This window comes from Harpia harpyja, assembly GCF_026419915.1.
Source record: "Harpia harpyja isolate bHarHar1 chromosome 26 unlocalized genomic scaffold, bHarHar1 primary haplotype SUPER_26_unloc_1, whole genome shotgun sequence".
In the NCBI taxonomy this organism is placed as follows: domain Eukaryota; kingdom Metazoa; phylum Chordata; class Aves; order Accipitriformes; family Accipitridae; genus Harpia; species Harpia harpyja.
This window is the reverse complement of record NW_026293173.1, coordinates 78,176-94,137: the sequence shown is the minus strand read 5'-3', so window position 1 is coordinate 94,137 and position 15,962 is coordinate 78,176. Positions and strand designations below refer to the sequence as shown.

Here is a 15,962-nt window from a genome sequence, read left to right as displayed (position 1 = left end):
CCCCAGACACCCCTCACCATGTCGGAGTCAGAAGAGAACGGAGAGGGTGAGTCTGGCAGTGTCTCAGAGGGGATAGTGGGGTCCTTGGGAAGAAGTGCGGGGTCCCCAATGAGATGAGGGGGGTCCCCGAGGGTACGGGGAGGTCCCTGGTCTAAGGGATGTGGTGTTCACAGCTGGTCCCTGTGTGTCCAGGGGGTCCTGGAGTTGGAGGGCTTTGCATGGGGGAGGGTCCAGGAGGGCTTGGGGAGGTCCAGGAAAGTTTGGGGGGGTCCTTGCCCCCTCCCTTGACCATCCCCCCCACCCTCAGGACCCCCCAAGGGGCTGCCATCTTTCGCCGAAGCCATGGGACAGCCCCTGGGGTGGCCGATAGGCGAAGCCAACGGGGGTCCGGCGGGCGGAGGGACCCCCCCGGGTCAGCGTCACCGACGTCCCCCCCACACCAAGCACAAGGGTCAGGGCTCCGGGGGGGTCCACCGTTCCCCCCGTGCCCTCTTCTGCCTCCGCCTCAACAACCCCATCCGCCGGGCAGCCATCAGCATCGTTGAGTGGAAGTGAGTGGGGGTTTTTTTGGGGGGCGTCACAGGGAGACATGGTGGTGGGGACAGGGTCAGCCATGAGACCATGGGGATGGGGAGCTGCGGGGATGGAGGGGTGTAGGTTTGGGGGGCAGCCCCCCCCTACCTGCTGCCCACCTTCCTCCCACCCTTACCCCCAGGCCCTTCGACATCCTCATCCTCGCCACCATCTTCGCCAACTGCGTGGCTCTGGGGGTCTACATCCCCTTTCCCGAGGATGACTCCAACGCTGCCAACCACAACCTAGTGAGGACCCCTAATCCCCCCCAACCCCCCAAAAATAAAGGGGTGCACCCCCCCACTTTCACTGGGGCCAGCGTCCTCATCTGGTCGCAGTCAGGCGCTGGTTTAGCTCGTTAAGGGATAACACCACCGCTTAACGAAGCCGCTTTGGGTGCTGGACGGAATCGGGAATCTGGGGGTCTGCCCCAACAGTGGGGTTCCCCCCTGGGTGGGGATAGGGGGACAGAGAGGGTCTATAGGGGGGATGCCCAGACACTTTTTGGGGGGGGGTAGGTAGGTGTCTGTGGGGTGGCAGAGGGCTGCCCGGACGCCTGGGTCCCCTGAAGCGCGTGCCACACGTGTTCCCCTCGCACGCGTGTGTGCCGTTGCCTTAAGCCGCTTACCCGGCGCCGGGGTGGGTGCTAATCCCGGCTTAGCCGTCCCGGACACCTGGGTCCAGGGAGAAAGGGATGATGGGAAGGGTGGTGGGTTGAGGGGTGGGGGGTGTCCCCCAAATAATATTGTCCCTTGTCTCCCAAGAGAAGGTGGGGGGCCATCTTGGGGGGGGGTGTCCCCAAATGCCTTTGTTCCCTGGGAGAAGGGGGTGCTGGGCCACCCCACTGAGCCCCTGGGAGGGGGGGTTATGGGGGTGGGACATCCCCAGATGCCTTGGGTCCCCCCAACTTCCTCACCCACCCCCCCAGGAGCAAGTGGAGTACGTCTTCCTCATCATCTTCACGGTGGAGACCTTCCTGAAGATCATCGCTTACGGGCTGGTCCTGCACCCCAGCGCCTACATCCGCAATGGCTGGAACCTCCTCGACTTCGTCATCGTCATCGTGGGGTGAGGAATTGTCCCCAGGGGAGGGGAACAGGCAAGGGGGGGGGGGCGTGTGCAAATAACACCACCCCCCCCCAAAATCTCCCTCAGGCTTTTCAGCGTCATCCTGGAGCAGGTGTCCCACAAACCCGGTGAAGCCCACCACATGAGTGGGAAACCGGGGGGCTTCGACGTCAAAGCCCTGCGTGCCTTCCGCGTTCTCCGGCCCCTCCGCCTCGTCTCCGGCGTCCCCAGTGAGATTGGTTTTGGGGCGATAACATCTGGCACGGCTTTTTTGGGGGTGGGGGGGAGGTGGCTGCCCCCATCTCCAGCCTCCTGCCACCCCCCCCCCCCCAACTTCTTCCCCGCAGGCCTCCACATCGTCCTCAACTCCATCATGAAGGCTATGGTGCCACTGCTGCACATCGCCCTCCTCGTCCTCTTTGTCATCATCATCTACGCCATCATCGGCCTCGAGCTCTTCATCGGCCGCATGCACAAGACCTGCTTCTTCATCGGATCTGGTAAGGGGGGGTGGGTGGGGGGTGTCACCGTGCCCACCTCCTGCACCCCAATTTTGCTCCCAGCGTGCCGGGGGGCTCCCAGCCCTCCTTACTCTGTCGCTCTGCACACCAGTCCCCCGCACCCCCCCCATAACACCCCATGGACCTGTCCAAACACCATTTTGGGGGTGCTAAACCTCCCCCTTACCCCCCCCCCAGACCTAGAATCAGAGGAGGACCCCTCCCCTTGTGCTTTTTCGGGCCACGGCCGCGCCTGCCTGCAGAACAACACTGAGTGCCGGGGCCGCTGGGAGGGTCCCAACGGTGGCATCACCAACTTCGACAACTTCTTCTTCGCCATGCTCACTGTCTTCCAGTGCATCACCATGGAGGGTTGGACTGACGTTCTCTACTGGGTAAGCCCCCCCAAAATCCTTACACTCATCTGCCCCCCGCCCCCCCCCCTGCACTCCCTGAGCCCCCCAAAATCCTCCCCGGGGCTGGGGCAGATCCCACTGACCGGCGCCTGAGTGTCAATCGCATCACTCCCTGCGCCACTGACGGGTGGATTTGGGGTCCCCCAACCCCCCCCTTAACAGTGTGTCACCCCAAAACCTGCCCCCCCCAACCCCATCGCCCCCCCCCTCCAGATGCAGGATGCGATGGGCCATGAGCTACCCTGGATTTACTTCGTCAGCCTTGTCATCTTCGGCTCCTTCTTCGTCCTCAACTTGGTGCTGGGGGTGCTGAGCGGGTGAGGGCATCGTTAGCGTGTCGTTAGCATGTCGTTAGTGTGTCTGGGGGGGGGTGTGTCACATATTTCTCCACCTCCAAGGGAATTCTCCAAGGAGCGTGAGAAGGCCAAGGCCCGCGGAGACTTCCAGAAGCTGAGGGAGAAGCAGCAGCTGGAGGAAGATCTCCGGGGTTACATGGACTGGATCACCCAGGCTGAAGACCTGGAGGGTGATGAGGACGAGCACGAGAAGCACCGTAAGTGGGCTTGGGGGTGGGGTTCCCCCCCCCCCCAAATCCTCAGCACCCCAAAAACCTCTGTGGACCACCCCCACACACCCCAACCCACAGGCCTGACCGCCGAGGACCTGATGGGGAAGCGGAAACCGCGTCTGAAGTGGCTCCGGCATGCCAGTCACTCCACCGACACCCACGGTAGCGACATCCCCCCCATCCCGCCCCGGGGTGCCCCCCCCGCCACGACTTTTCCCCCGGATGCTGGGGTCCCCTGCACGCTGCTGACCTTTGACCCCCACCCCAGCCAGCCTTCCCGGCAGCGAGACGACGTCGGTGAACACCGAGACGGTGGGCGAGGAGGAGGCGCAGCCCACTGCCTGCGACCGTTGCCTGTGAGCGCTGGAACGGGGGGCTCAGGAAGCCTCCTGCAACTCTGCGAGGACCCTCTGGGACCCCCCCTCATAGCCCCCCCCCGACCCCTCCTGGCCACCCCATGGCCCCCCAGTACCTCCCAGAGCCCCTGGGACGCCCCACAGGTCCTGTGCCCCCATCCCGGGACCCCAAAACCAAACCCCACAGCTCCTCAAGGCCATCTGGGACCCCCCCCAATAGCCCCAGGGACCCTCTAAGCCCCCCCCAGGACCCCAAAACTGACCCTAGCACCCCACCCCCAGGTACCCCAACCTCCCCCCCTTAGTGGCCACAGGGACCCCCCCAAATTTTGGGGTAACTCTGCACTTTTCCCTCCCCAGGGGCAAAATTACGAAAACGAAATTCTGGTAAGTGGGGGCTCGAAAAAAAGGGGGGGGGGCCACACAGTGGGGCCCCCCCACCTCAACACCTCCCACCTGATGGGCTGTATCTCTGTAACCCCAACACCTCCCCTCCGTCCCCAAAACGCCACCCGCCTCCCACGTCCCCCTGTCCCCTCCCAACCCCCCCGTACCCCCAAATCCCCCCCCCAGGCGCCGCCTGCGCCGCCTGAACCGCCTGTGGCGCCGACGGTGCCGCGGGGCGGTGAAATCCGTCTCCTTCTACTGGACGGTCTTACTCTTGGTCTTCCTCAACACCCTCACCATCGCCTCCGAGCACCATGGGCAACCCCCTTGGCTCACCCAAACGCAAGGTACAACCCCCTACCCCCGCCGAACACCCCCAGATTTTTTTTTGGGGGGGGGGGTACGGGCGTCTCCTCAACCCCCGCCCCCCAAAAAGCTTACGCCAACAAGGCGCTGCTGTCGTTGTTCGCCGCCGAGATGGTGTTGAAGCTGTACGCCTTGGGTCCCGCCTGTTACTTCGCCAGTTTTTTTCAACCGGTTCGATTGTTTCGTGGTGTGCGGCGGGGTGTTGGAAACCGCTTTGGTGGAACGAGGGGCCATGGAACCCCTGGGAATCTCCGTCCTCCGCTGCGTCCGTCTCCTCCGCGTCTTTAAAGTCACCAGGTCGAGGAGTTGGGGGGGGACGCGATGACAACGCGCGGTGAACGCGGTTGACGACCCCCCTCCCCTCCCGTGGCTCCGTCAGCCACCCCCCGGCGTGTCGGTGGCGGGGTGGATCTAGTTGAGGCGGGGAAACGGTCCCTTTCCCAGTTCTCCCAGTAACCCCAGCGTCTCATAGGCACTGGGCGTCGCTGAGCAACCTGGTGGGTTCCTTGTTGAACTCCATGAAGTCCATCGCTTCCCTCCTGCTCCTCCTCTTCCTCTTCATCATCATCTTCGCCCTGTTGGGCATGCAGCTTTTCGGGGGACGCTTCAGCTTCGACGAGACCCAGACCAAGCGCAGCACCTTCGATACCTTCCCTCAGGCGCTGCTCACCGTCTTCCAGGTACTCCCAAATCCCGGGGGGTGGGGAGAACACCCCCAGATCCTGGGGGAGGGGGCGGTTGGGGACAAACACAACCCCCGAAAACCTGTGGGGAGAGCCCAAAACCTGTGGGGAAACCCATGGGGTGACCCCAAAACCCATGGGGAGACCCTGAAACCCGTGGGGGACCCCAAAACCCGTGGGGAGACCCCAAAACCCATGAGGTGCCCCCCCCCCAAACAGGTCCGCTCACCACCCTGTAGTCACTCCGGGGTGACATTGCACCCTGACAGAGGAGAACTGGGAGGTGGCGGTGTACTGGGAGCACTGGGAGTACTGGGGGGGGTGCATTGGGGAGGGATGCCGAGGTTTTGGGGTGACCCCGGTGTTTGGGGGTGTGTCCCCCCCTCCGCAGATCCTGACGGGAGAGGACTGGAACGCGGTGATGTATGACGGGATCATGGCCTACGGTGGCCCCGTCTTCCCCGGAATGCTTGTCTGCGTCTACTTTGTCATCCTCTTCATCTGCGGCAACTGTGCGTGGGCATACTGGGAGCACTGGGACGGGCTGGTAGCAGGGAACCGGCTAACTGGGAGGGACTGGGAAGGCAGCACGGCCTAACTGGGGAGCTGGAATGGGAGACACTGGGTTTGGGAAATGAGAGGCAGAGAGCCCGGAGGATGACGACTGGGGAGTGGGAACAAACCCAGTAAGAGGGGCACATACTGGGAGGATACTGGGAGGACACGTTTAACCCTTTCCTCCCCACAGACATCCTCCTCAACGTCTTCTTGGCCATCGCAGTCGACAACTTGGCCGACGGTGACAACATCAATTCGGGGGCCGATAAAAAGTGAGTCTGGACCCCTGGGTCCCTTCTTTGAGGGGGGGGGGCACCCGGACCCCTGGGTCCCTTCTTGGGGGGCGCACCTGGACCCCTGGGTCCTCTGGCTGAGCACCCCCACCCAAGTTCCCCCCCTCCAAAAAAAAACCCCAGGGACAAGGCCGGGGAGGTGGAAGCCAGCGCAGCGAGCCAGGACGTGAGCGTGAAGGTGAGTGTGAGCTGAGGGTGCGGCCCCCCCCCCCCAAAGTGTGCATGGCCCTCGCGCGCTCAGCGTGTGCCCCCCCCCCCACAGGTTGAGGGGGAGCAGGAGGAGGAAGAGGAGGAGGAGGAGGGGAGCGAGGAAGGTGAGTGTCACCCACCGGGGGGGGGGGGGTTTGGGGCGACAGCGTCTGGACGCCTGGGTCCCTTCCAGGTGACGAGGAGGCCGGGGGGGAGCGGGACAGTCTGGGGGGCGCCCGGCTGGAATCCCTGGAGGAGCCCCCCAAAACCAAGGTGGTGCCGATCCCCGAGGGCAGCGCCTTCTTCCTGCTGGGCAGCACCAACCCGTGAGAGAGGGGACTGGGGGCACTGGGAACCCTGGGAGGACTGGGGCTGGGGACACTAAGAACACTGCGGGGCTGGGACTGGGGGTGCAAGGGACATGGGGGGACTGGGAACACAAACTGGGGGTACTGGGAGCACTGGGACTAGGGGTCTGGGGGTACTGGGAGGACTGGGAGCACTGGCACTGGAGGCACTGGGAGGACTGGGAGCACTGGGACTGGGGACACAAGTGACACGGGGTCTGGGAGTGGGGACACAAACTGGGAGCACTGGGTGCACTGGGAGAGGGGCTCTGGGAGCACTGGGTGGCATATGGTGGGGACTGGGGACACTTGCGGGGAAACTGGAGGGAACTGGGAATAACTGGAAGGGGGGAACCCGCTGGGGGATGGTTCCCGGTAAAATGGGACAGAGGGGAGAGGGGGAGCACTGGGAGTAACTGGTGCTGATGCGTGCTCGGCGCAGGCTGCGGGTGCGGTGCCACGCCCTCATCCACCACCACGTCTTCACCAACCTCATCCTCGTCTTCATCATCCTCAGCAGCGTCTCGCTGGCCGCCGAGGACCCCGTCCGCGCCCACTCGCCCCGCAACCACGTGGGATACTGGGCAAACTGGGGGGAACTGGGGGACCAGGGACTAATTCACCCCGTCACCATGTGCAAGACTAGGGATCCGCTCGCCCGGTGTTGGGGGGGGGGCAGAAATGTGGGGTGCTGGGAAGAGCTGGGGGGCTTGGGGCAATTTGGGGGGGCCCTGGGGGTGTTTGGGGGGGCCTGGGGGGGGGAGAGGGGGGCACTGGGGGGGGGAGGGGTCACCCCATTTCCCCCCCCCCCCCCCAGATCCTGGGCTACTTCGACTACGCCTTCACCTCCATCTTCACCGTGGAGATCCTGCTCAAGGTACGCCAGGGGGGGTCCCCAGGATTTTGGGGGTGTCCCCAGGGTTTCGGGGAGGTCCCCAGGGTTTTGGGGGGGGGGGTCCCCAACGTCGGGGTTCACGGCCTCCCCCAGATGACGGCCTTCGGCGCCTTCCTGCACAAAGGCTCCTTCTGCCGCAACTGGTTCAACCTCCTCGACCTGCTGGTGGTCGGAGTCTCCCTCATCTCCTTTGGCATCCAGTGAGCTGGGGCGGGAACTGGGAGGCACTGGGAACGCTGCTGGGGGCACTCGGAGGCACCGGGAGCACCATTGGTGGCACTGGGAGCACCTCTGGTGGCACTGGGAGCACTGCTGGGGGCACTGGGAGGCACTGGGAGCACCGCTGGGGGCACTGGGAGGCACTAGGATCACTGCTGGGGGCACTGGGAAGCACTGGGAGCACCTCTGGTGGCACTGGGAGCATTGCTGGGGCTACTGGGAGCACTGCTGAGGGCACTGGGAGTCACTGGGGGCACTGGGAGGCATTGGGAGGCACTGGGAGCACCTTTGAGGGCACTGGGGTCACTGGGAGGCACTGGGAGTGCCACTGGGAGCACTGGGAGCACTGCTGGGGGCATTGGGAGGCACTGGGAGTGCCACTGGGAGCACTGGGAGCACTGCTGGGGGCATTGGAAAGCACTGTGAGCGCCACAGGATGAAGTGGGGTACTGGGAATGTCACTGGAGGTACTGGGAGGCACTGGGACCACCACTGGGCAGACTGGGAGTGCCACTGGGAACACTGCTGGGGCCAGTAGGGAAACTGGGAATGCAACTGGGGGCACTGGGAAAGCTGCTGGGGGCACGGGGAGGGTACAAGGAATGCCACTGGGAGTACTGGGAGCAGTGCTGGAAACACTGTGAGGCAGTAGGGGCATTGCTGGGGGCACTGGGAGCGTTACTGGGAAGCACTGGGAGTGTTAATGGGAGCACTGGTGTCCCCTGACGCCTGCGGCAGCTCCAGCGCCATCTCAGTGGTGAAAATCCTGCGGGTCCTGCGCGTCCTGCGGCCCCTCAGAGCCATCAACCGTGCCAAGGGCCTCAAGGTGTGGCACTGGGAGCACCGGGAGGCACTGGGGGACACCCAGCAGCGCCTGTGGCGTGCTGCAGGCTGTACCAGTGGGATTGGGAGCACTGGGGCCCCCGTGTGTGGTGTGGGGTGTTACTGGTGTCACGGGGGCGATGGGACTGGGAGCACGGGTGTCTCCGGCACACGGTGCTGCTGGTGGCACGGGTGTCCCGGTCTCCCTGACGGCCAGGTGTCCCCAGTGTCCCTGGCATCCAGGTGTCCTGCTGTCCCCGTGTCCGACTGTCCGTGGTGTCCCCACTGTCACGGGTGTTCCTTATGTCCCCGATGTCCAGCTGTCCCTGATGTCCTACTGTCTCGGGTGTTCCCATGTCTGGCTGTCCCCGTGTCCGGCTGTCCCTGACGTCCTGCTGTCACAGGTGTCCCAGTGTCCCTGAAGTCCGGCTGTCCCTGACATCCCCCTGTCACGGGTGTCCCAGTGTCCCCACGTCCGGCTGTCCCTGACATCCCACTGTCACAGGTGTCCCCACATCTGGCTGTCCCTGACGTCCCCCTGTCACGGGTGTCCCGGTGTCCCCACGTCTGGCTGTCCCTGATGTCCCACTGTCATGGCTGTCCCCGTGTCCGGCTGTCCCTGACATCCCCCTGTCACGGGTGTCCTGGTGTCCCTCTGTCCCCAGCACGTGGTGCAGTGCGTCTTCGTGGCCATCCGCACCATCGGGAACATCATGATCGTGACCACGCTGCTCCAGTTCATGTTCGCCTGCATCGGGGTGCAGCTCTTCAAGGTGTGGTGGGGGAACCCCCCCCAACCCCCCCACCCCTGGGGGTCCCCCTGACCCCTCCAGGGGGCCGGGGTCCCCCTGACCCCCCCATTTCCCCAGGGCAAGTTCTACAGCTGCACCGACGAGGCCAAACACACGCCAGGAGAGTGCAAGTGGGTCCCAGCCCCCCCCCCCCCAGACTGACCCCTCCCCCCACACCCCCCCCCACTGCTCTGGTGGTCCCCGACCAAGGGTGAGTGTGACGTGATTGTGGGCTGGAGGTACACTCTGAGTGTGGGCTGAGTGTGAGTGTAGGCTGAGTGTGAGTGCAGGCTGAGTGTGCGCTGAGAGTGAGTGCGGGCTGAGTGTGTATTGAGTGTGAGCATAGGCTGAGTGTGAGTGTAGGCTGTGAGTGCAGGCTGAGTGTGCATTGAGAGTGTGAGTGTAGGCTGTGTGGGCTGAGTGTGCATTGAGAGTGAGTGTGGGCTGAGTGTGAGTGTAGTCTGAGAGTGCACTGAGTGGGTGTAGTTTCAGTGTAACTTGAGTGTGAGGGTAGGCTGAGTGTGAGTGCAAGTGTAGCTTGCGTGTGAGTGTACGCTGAGCGTGACTAGCTTGAGTGAGAGTTTAAATGTGAGCGTAGGCTGAGTATGAGTGCAAGCTGAGTGAGTGTAAACCTAAGTGTAAGTGGTATGTGAGCATAGGCTGAGTATCAGTGTAAACGTGAGTGTAGGCGGAGTGTGAGGGTATGCCGAGTGTGAGCATAGTGGGAGTGTGAGTGTAAGGTGTGAGTGTAGCGTGACTGCGCCTGTAGACGTGTGCGTAGGCTGTGACCTCAGCTTGGGTGCGAGTGTAGGTTATGCATATGTGGCGTGCAATTGTAGGGTGTGAACCGAGCATGAGCGCACGTGGAGTGAGCGGGGGGCCGTCCCTGTGTCCGTGTCCCCTGCCCAGCTGATGGCCGCAGGCAGGGGCTCATTCGCGGTGCCGTGGCGGTGTCACCCTCCCGCGGTGTGGGTGTCCCCTACCCACGGGGTGTGTGTGTCCCCCCCCCGTGCAGGGGCACCTTCCTGGTGTACAAGGACGGGGACGTCTCCCACCCCTCAGTGCGGGAGCGCCTCTGGCACAACAGCGACTTCAACTTTGACAACGTGCTGGCGGGGATGATGGCGCTCTTCACCGTCTCCACCTTCGAGGGCTGGCCCGCGTGAGTCACCTGGGGCAGGGGTGGGACGATGACACCCGGACCCCGCATTGGGGGGGGGTACCTTGCGGACCACCGCTGTCTGCTGTTTTGTGTGTGTGTGTGTGTCCCCACCCCCAGGCTGCTGTACAAGGCCATCGACGCCAACGCCGAGGACCAGGGTCCCATCTACAACTACCGAGTGGAGATCTCCATCTTCTTCATCGTCTACATCATCGTCATCGCCTTCTTCATGATGAACATCTTCGTCGGCTTCGTCATCATCACCTTCCGGGCGCAGGGGGAGAGCGAGTACCGCAATTGCGAGCTGGACAAGAACCAGGTGCCCGGGGACGCCGTGGCGTCGCCTCATCGCCCCGCTCCCCGCAGGCGGCGGCATCCCCCGTGGCAGCCAGCTGTGTGTCCCCCCCCCCGCAGCGACAGTGCGTGGAGTATGCCCTGAAGGCGCAGCCGCTGCGGCGCTACATCCCCAAGAACCGCACCCAGTACCGCGTCTGGGCCATGGTCAACTCCACCGCCTTCGAGTACATCATGTTCGTCCTCATCCTCCTCAACACCATCGCCCTGGCCGTCCAGGTGGGGCACGCGGGGACCCGGGGGGGTGGGGGGGTTGGTTGGGGACACTTGGGGACCCTCAGGGGTCTTGAGGGGGGGGCAGCTAAGGACACCCCCCCCCTCCCCAAAGCACTACGAGCAGTCCAAGCCCTTCAACTACGTGATGGACCTGCTCAACATGGTGTTCACGGGGCTCTTCACCGTCGAGATGGTGCTCAAGATCATCGCCTTCAAACCCCGGGTAGGCTCACGGGAGGGGTTGGAGCAGGGGGTGTGCGCGTCGCACGAGGAGGTGAGGGGTGTCACACAAGAAGGGGGGGGCCCTCACCATTCCCCCCCCTGCCCCATACGCAGCACTACTTCTGCGATGCCTGGAACACCTTTGACGCTCTCATCGTGGTGGGCAGCGTGGTGGACATCGCCGTCACCGAGGTCAACGTGAGTCACCCCCCCCCTTTTTTCCTGGGGGGGGGTCCCCTGAATCTGGGATGGGTTTTTTTTCGGGGGGGGGGGGCCAGTCCTGGACGCCTGCATCCCGTCGTCCCCCCCCGCCATGTCCGTGGTGCTCGTGTACATCTGTCTCCATCCATCTCCATCTGTGGTTCCTCACGCCTGTGTGCGACAGAACGGGGGTCACGTTGGTGAGGTACGGGGGTGTCCTCCAGCGCAGGGGGAAGCAGCGGAGGAGTTTTGGGGTCCCCTCACCCCTCTGCCGCCCCCCCCCCCGCAGAGCTCGGAGGACAGCTCCCGCATCTCCATCACCTTCTTCCGGCTCTTCCGGGTGATGCGGTTGGTGAAGCTGCTCTCCAAGGGCGAGGGCATCCGCACCCTGCTCTGGACCTTCGTCAAGTCCTTCCAGGTGGGACGTCGCAGGGTGGGGGGGGATGGGGACACCGGGGGGGCGGGGATGACACCTCACCCCCCCCACTTTGCCCCCCCCCGCCAGGCCCTGCCCTATGTCGCCCTCCTCATCGCCATGATCTTCTTCATCTACGCCGTCATCGGCATGCAGGTGGGGGGCCTCCTGCGAGAGATGCGCTCCCCCTGCCGCCATGCGAGGGGGGGGTCCCGCAAGCCCCCGGCCCCCCCCACCATGTCCCTCCCCCCCCAGACCTTCGGGAAGGTGGCGCTGCAGGACGGGACCCAGATCAACCGCAACAACAACTTCCAGACCTTCCCCCAGGCCGTGCTGCTGCTCTTCAGGTGGGGTCGCGCCCTATGGGGGCCCTATGGGATGTGGGGGGGGCTCTGGGCTCCCTATGGGATCTGGGGTTGCCTGTCAGGGCCTTTATTGGGTCCCTGTGGAGTTCCTCCTTGGGGTCTGTGGGTCACAACGTGGTTCCTATAGGACCCCTATAGGGTCCTCCTGGGGTGCCCACGGGGTCCCTGTGGCCTCTGTGCCCCCCCCCCCCAGAGTCCCTATCGCGCCCACGGCTCCCCATGGGGTTCCTGTAGGCGCTCCTGGGGCCTGTGCGTCCCTGCAGGGTTGCTCTACAGGGCACCTCTACCCCATCTATAGGGGAGGCCTGGTGGGAGGGCACACCGGGGGTCAGGGGGGGGTCCTGCGGGGACCCTATAGGGTCCGGAGGGGCCCTATAGGGTCACGCTGGGCATGTGGGGTGCAGGTGCGCCACAGGGGAGGCCTGGCAGGAGATCATGCTGGCCAGCCTGCCGGGCAAGCGCTGCGACCCCGAGTCGGACGCGGGGACCGGGCGAGGAGTTCACCTGCGGCAGCAACTTCGCCATCGCCTACTTCATCAGCTTCTTCATGCTCTGCGCCTTCCTGGTGAGCCCCACGGCGCCGCCGCCCCACGGCTCCCTGGCGGGCCACCAGAACACTGCTTGGCCCCTAGCAATGCCAACAGCAACAGCCCTGCCCCAGAGCAAGAGCCCCTGGGGGGGCTCCTGACCGCCCCCCCCCCCCCCAGATCATCAACCTCTTTGTGGCTGTGATCATGGACAACTTCGACTACCTGACACGCGACTGGTCCATCCTGGGCCCCCACCACCTGGACGAGTTCAAACGGGTCTGGTCCGAGTACGACCCCGCTGCCAGGTCTGTCACCGTCACAACGTTGCCCCCCCCGAGCCATCCGGGGCTCCCCGTGACCCCCCCATCTCGCAGGGGCCGCATCAAGCACCTGGACGTGGTGACGCTGCTGCGCCGGATCCAGCCCCCCCTGGGCTTTGGGAAGCTCTGCCCCCACCGGGTCGCCTGCAAGGTCAGCCTCCAGAGGGGACTGGGGGGGGGGGGGCTGGACGCCTGGGTCCATATCCCCCCCCCATCACCCTCCTCCCCCCCACCAGCGCCTGGTGGCCATGAACATGCCTCTCAACTCGGATGGGACCGTGACCTTCAACGCCACCCTCTTCGCCCTGGTGCGCACTTCCCTCAAGATCAAGACGGAAGGTTGGGAACTGGGGGGGGCCCGAGGTCCCCCATGGGACAGTGGGGTGTGACGAGTCAGGGTGGGGGCACCCCTGGATTCCCTGCTGTGTGTTGTCGTGCCCCCCCCCGCCGTCCCCCTCCCCGCCAGGGAACCTGGACGTGGCCAACAAAGAGCTGCGTGCCGTCATCAAGAAGATTTGGAAGAGGACGAAGCCCAAGCTGCTGGATGAGGTCATCCCCCCGCCCGAGGGTGAGCGAGTGTCCCCGTGTGTGTGTGTCCCCCAGACACCCTTGGGGGGGGGACCCCGGCACCCCTGACGCTGCTGTGCCTCCTCCCTCCGCTCCCCCAGAGGAAGAGGTCACCGTGGGCAAGTTCTACGCCACCTTCCTGATCCAGGACTATTTCCGCAAATTCCGGCGGCGGAAGGAGCGGGGGATGCTGGGCCCCAACGCTGGCCCCAGCAACGAGTGTGCGCTCCAGGTGTGGGGGGCACCCCCCTGGGGGTGGGGCTGTGGGGAGGGGCGGGGTGGCCGCGGTGACACCCCACCCCCCCCCCCAGGCCGGGCTGCAGACGCTGCAGGCGCTGGGCCCCGAGATGCGGCGGGCGCTGAGCTGCGACCTCGAGGGCGACGACGACGAGGGACCGGCCGCCACCAAGGAGGAGCAGCTGACCTACGCCGTAAGCCCCGCCCATCGCCTCCGGGCCACGCCCACCGACCCCACCCATCTCGATTACCACGCCCACCAAGACAAGCTCCGCCCCTCTGCCCGCAGGCTCCTGAGACCCTGTATGGCTCCGCCCCCAGCCCCCCCCTCCTGGGGGAGCCCCCCCCGGCCGGCAGCCCGGCCCCCACCGAGGGGGAGGACCCCGCGCCCCTTCCCCACATCGTCCCCAATCGCCTCGGCAGCAGGTACGGCACCGGTGGGGCAGAGGGACCCTGGGGGTCCCCATGGGGAAGGGAGCGGGGGTCCCTGGGGGGCAACAGGGGTCCTGACGGCCCTGTGTGGCAGGCGGCGCTCGGAGGCGGGGGGACAGGAAGAGCCAGCCCCCCCTGAGGACAGGGAAGAGCCGGGGGGGGAGCCGGGCGACATCAGCCACGAAGAGGACCTGGAGGGCTCGGCCCCCCGCCACCGGTGGGGCGGGGACAGGTATCGCCACACCCGTGTCCCCCGTAACACCTGGGGGACACCCCCCCGCTCCCCAACCCCGGGGGGGGGTCCCTATAACTGGGCAAATGCCTCCAAACCCCTTCTGTCCCCCTCCCCAGACCGCTGGGGACCGTTCCCGCCCCCCTGCCCCCGCGCTGGGCGGGAGAGGGGCCGCGGGGGGGGTCGCTGCCGCTGCCCTCCCGGCACTTCGCCCTCCACAACGGGACCCTCGAAGGGCAGCAGCTCAAGCGGCGCCGGCTCCTGCCTCCGACCCCCGCAGGTAAGGGCGGGGCCTGCGGGAGAGGGGGCGGGGCTTACGGAGAGGGGGCGGGGTCTCCATCGAGACACCCCGCCCCGTTCCCCAGGCCGGAAGCCCTCCTTCACCATCCAGTGCCTGCGGCGCCAGGGCAGCTGCGAGGACGAGCCCATCCCGGGCACCTACAACCCCTCGGGCCCCCCCGGCCCCGCACGGCCCCAGGTACCACCACGCGGGACACGCACACGCGTGTCACACACAGACACACACAGGGCACTGACCTCCTCCTCCTCCTCCTCTCCCCGCAGGGCTACGGCAGCTCCGAGACTTGGCGCCTGGGGGGCTCCTCGCACGCCTGGGCCACGGCCCCCACCCGCGGCCACGTCCTCTACGCGCCCCTCATCCTGGTGGAGGGAGGACCGGCGCCGGGGGTGGGGGGGGGTGTCGGCGGGAGGAGGCGGGGGGAGCCTCCCCCCGCTCTCACGCTGGTTCGTGGGGGACCGCGGTCCCCCCGGCCCCCTCCGCCTGCGACCCTGCGGACCTCGGGACAGGCTGGGCCGCGGCTCCGCAGACAGCCTGGTGGAAGCCGTGAGTGCGGGGCGGAAGAGGGGAGCCGGGGGGGGACGACGGACGGGAACGGGATCCCCCCCCGCCACCACCACCAGCACCGCACCGGTGCCAGCTCTGCCTCCCGCCCCGCAGGTGCTCATCTCGGAGGGGTTGGGGCTGTTTGCCCGCGACCCCAAATTCGTGGCGGTGGCCAAACGAGAGATCGCCGACGCTTGCGACATGACGATGGACGAGATGGAAAGCGCCGCTACCGACCTCCTCACCCGCCGCCGTCCCACGCCCCCCGCCCCCGCCGCCGCCACCGCCGCCGTTTACAGCGACGAGGAGCCGCTGCGGCCGCCGGCGGAGGAGGAGCTGGCCGACGAGATGGCGTGTGTGGGCGGCGGGCTCTAGGACCCCGCAGCTGCCGGAGGGAGGCGCTTGCGAGGGGTCACTGGGGACGGGACGGGGGGGTTTACCTCGAAAAGAGGAGGATTTTCCTCCACAAAAAGGACTGTTTTCCTCAAAAAAAAGAGATTTACCTCAAAAAAGGAGGGTTTCCTCAAATAAAGGAGGGTTTTACCTCAGAAAAAAGGAGGGGTTTCCTCAAAAAAAGGAGAGGTTTACCTCAAAAAAAGGAGGGGGTTCCTCAAATAAAGGAGGGGTTTACCTCAAAAAAAGGAGGGGGTTCCTCAAATAAAGGAGGGTTTTGCCTCAGAAAAAAAGGAGGGGTTTGCCTCAGAAAAAAAGGAGGGGTTTGCCTCAGAAAAAAAGGAGGGCTTTCCTCAAAAAAAGGATGGTTTTACCTAAAAAGGAGGGGGTTCCTCAAATAAAGGAGGGGTTTACATCAAAAAAGGGGAAGGTTTTCCTCAA

The 15,962-nt window shown here is 65.2% G+C and overlaps 1 protein-coding gene across 1 annotated transcript; it reads left to right on the top strand.

The window, feature by feature from the left end:
- Nucleotides 1-6: 6 nt before the first annotated feature.
- On the top strand, nt 7-15,625 carry LOC128137980 (voltage-dependent L-type calcium channel subunit alpha-1F-like). Its single transcript, XM_052779255.1, is given in 51 exon segments — nt 7-46; nt 308-551; nt 716-821; nt 1,502-1,641; nt 1,729-1,871; nt 1,989-2,141; nt 2,340-2,536; nt 2,771-2,874; nt 2,956-3,110; nt 3,204-3,287; nt 3,394-3,481; nt 3,842-3,868; nt 4,055-4,215; nt 4,305-4,393; nt 4,395-4,531; nt 4,707-4,914; nt 5,309-5,429; nt 5,666-5,747; nt 5,892-5,946; nt 6,031-6,082; nt 6,151-6,283; nt 6,747-6,876; nt 7,122-7,181; nt 7,293-7,399; nt 8,157-8,244; nt 8,906-9,013; nt 9,110-9,162; nt 10,047-10,193; nt 10,311-10,512; nt 10,608-10,766; nt 10,876-10,986; nt 11,100-11,183; nt 11,371-11,391; nt 11,476-11,604; nt 11,692-11,757; nt 11,857-11,948; nt 12,371-12,449; nt 12,451-12,531; nt 12,674-12,801; nt 12,871-12,967; nt 13,053-13,155; nt 13,283-13,384; nt 13,485-13,615; nt 13,695-13,814; nt 13,910-14,046; nt 14,147-14,284; nt 14,404-14,564; nt 14,650-14,762; nt 14,849-14,986; nt 14,988-15,128; nt 15,243-15,625. Coding segments are annotated over 51 exon segments (5,994 nt in total). The 5' UTR covers nt 7-18; the 3' UTR covers nt 15,504-15,625.
- The last annotated feature ends 337 nt before the right edge of the window (nt 15,626-15,962 follow it).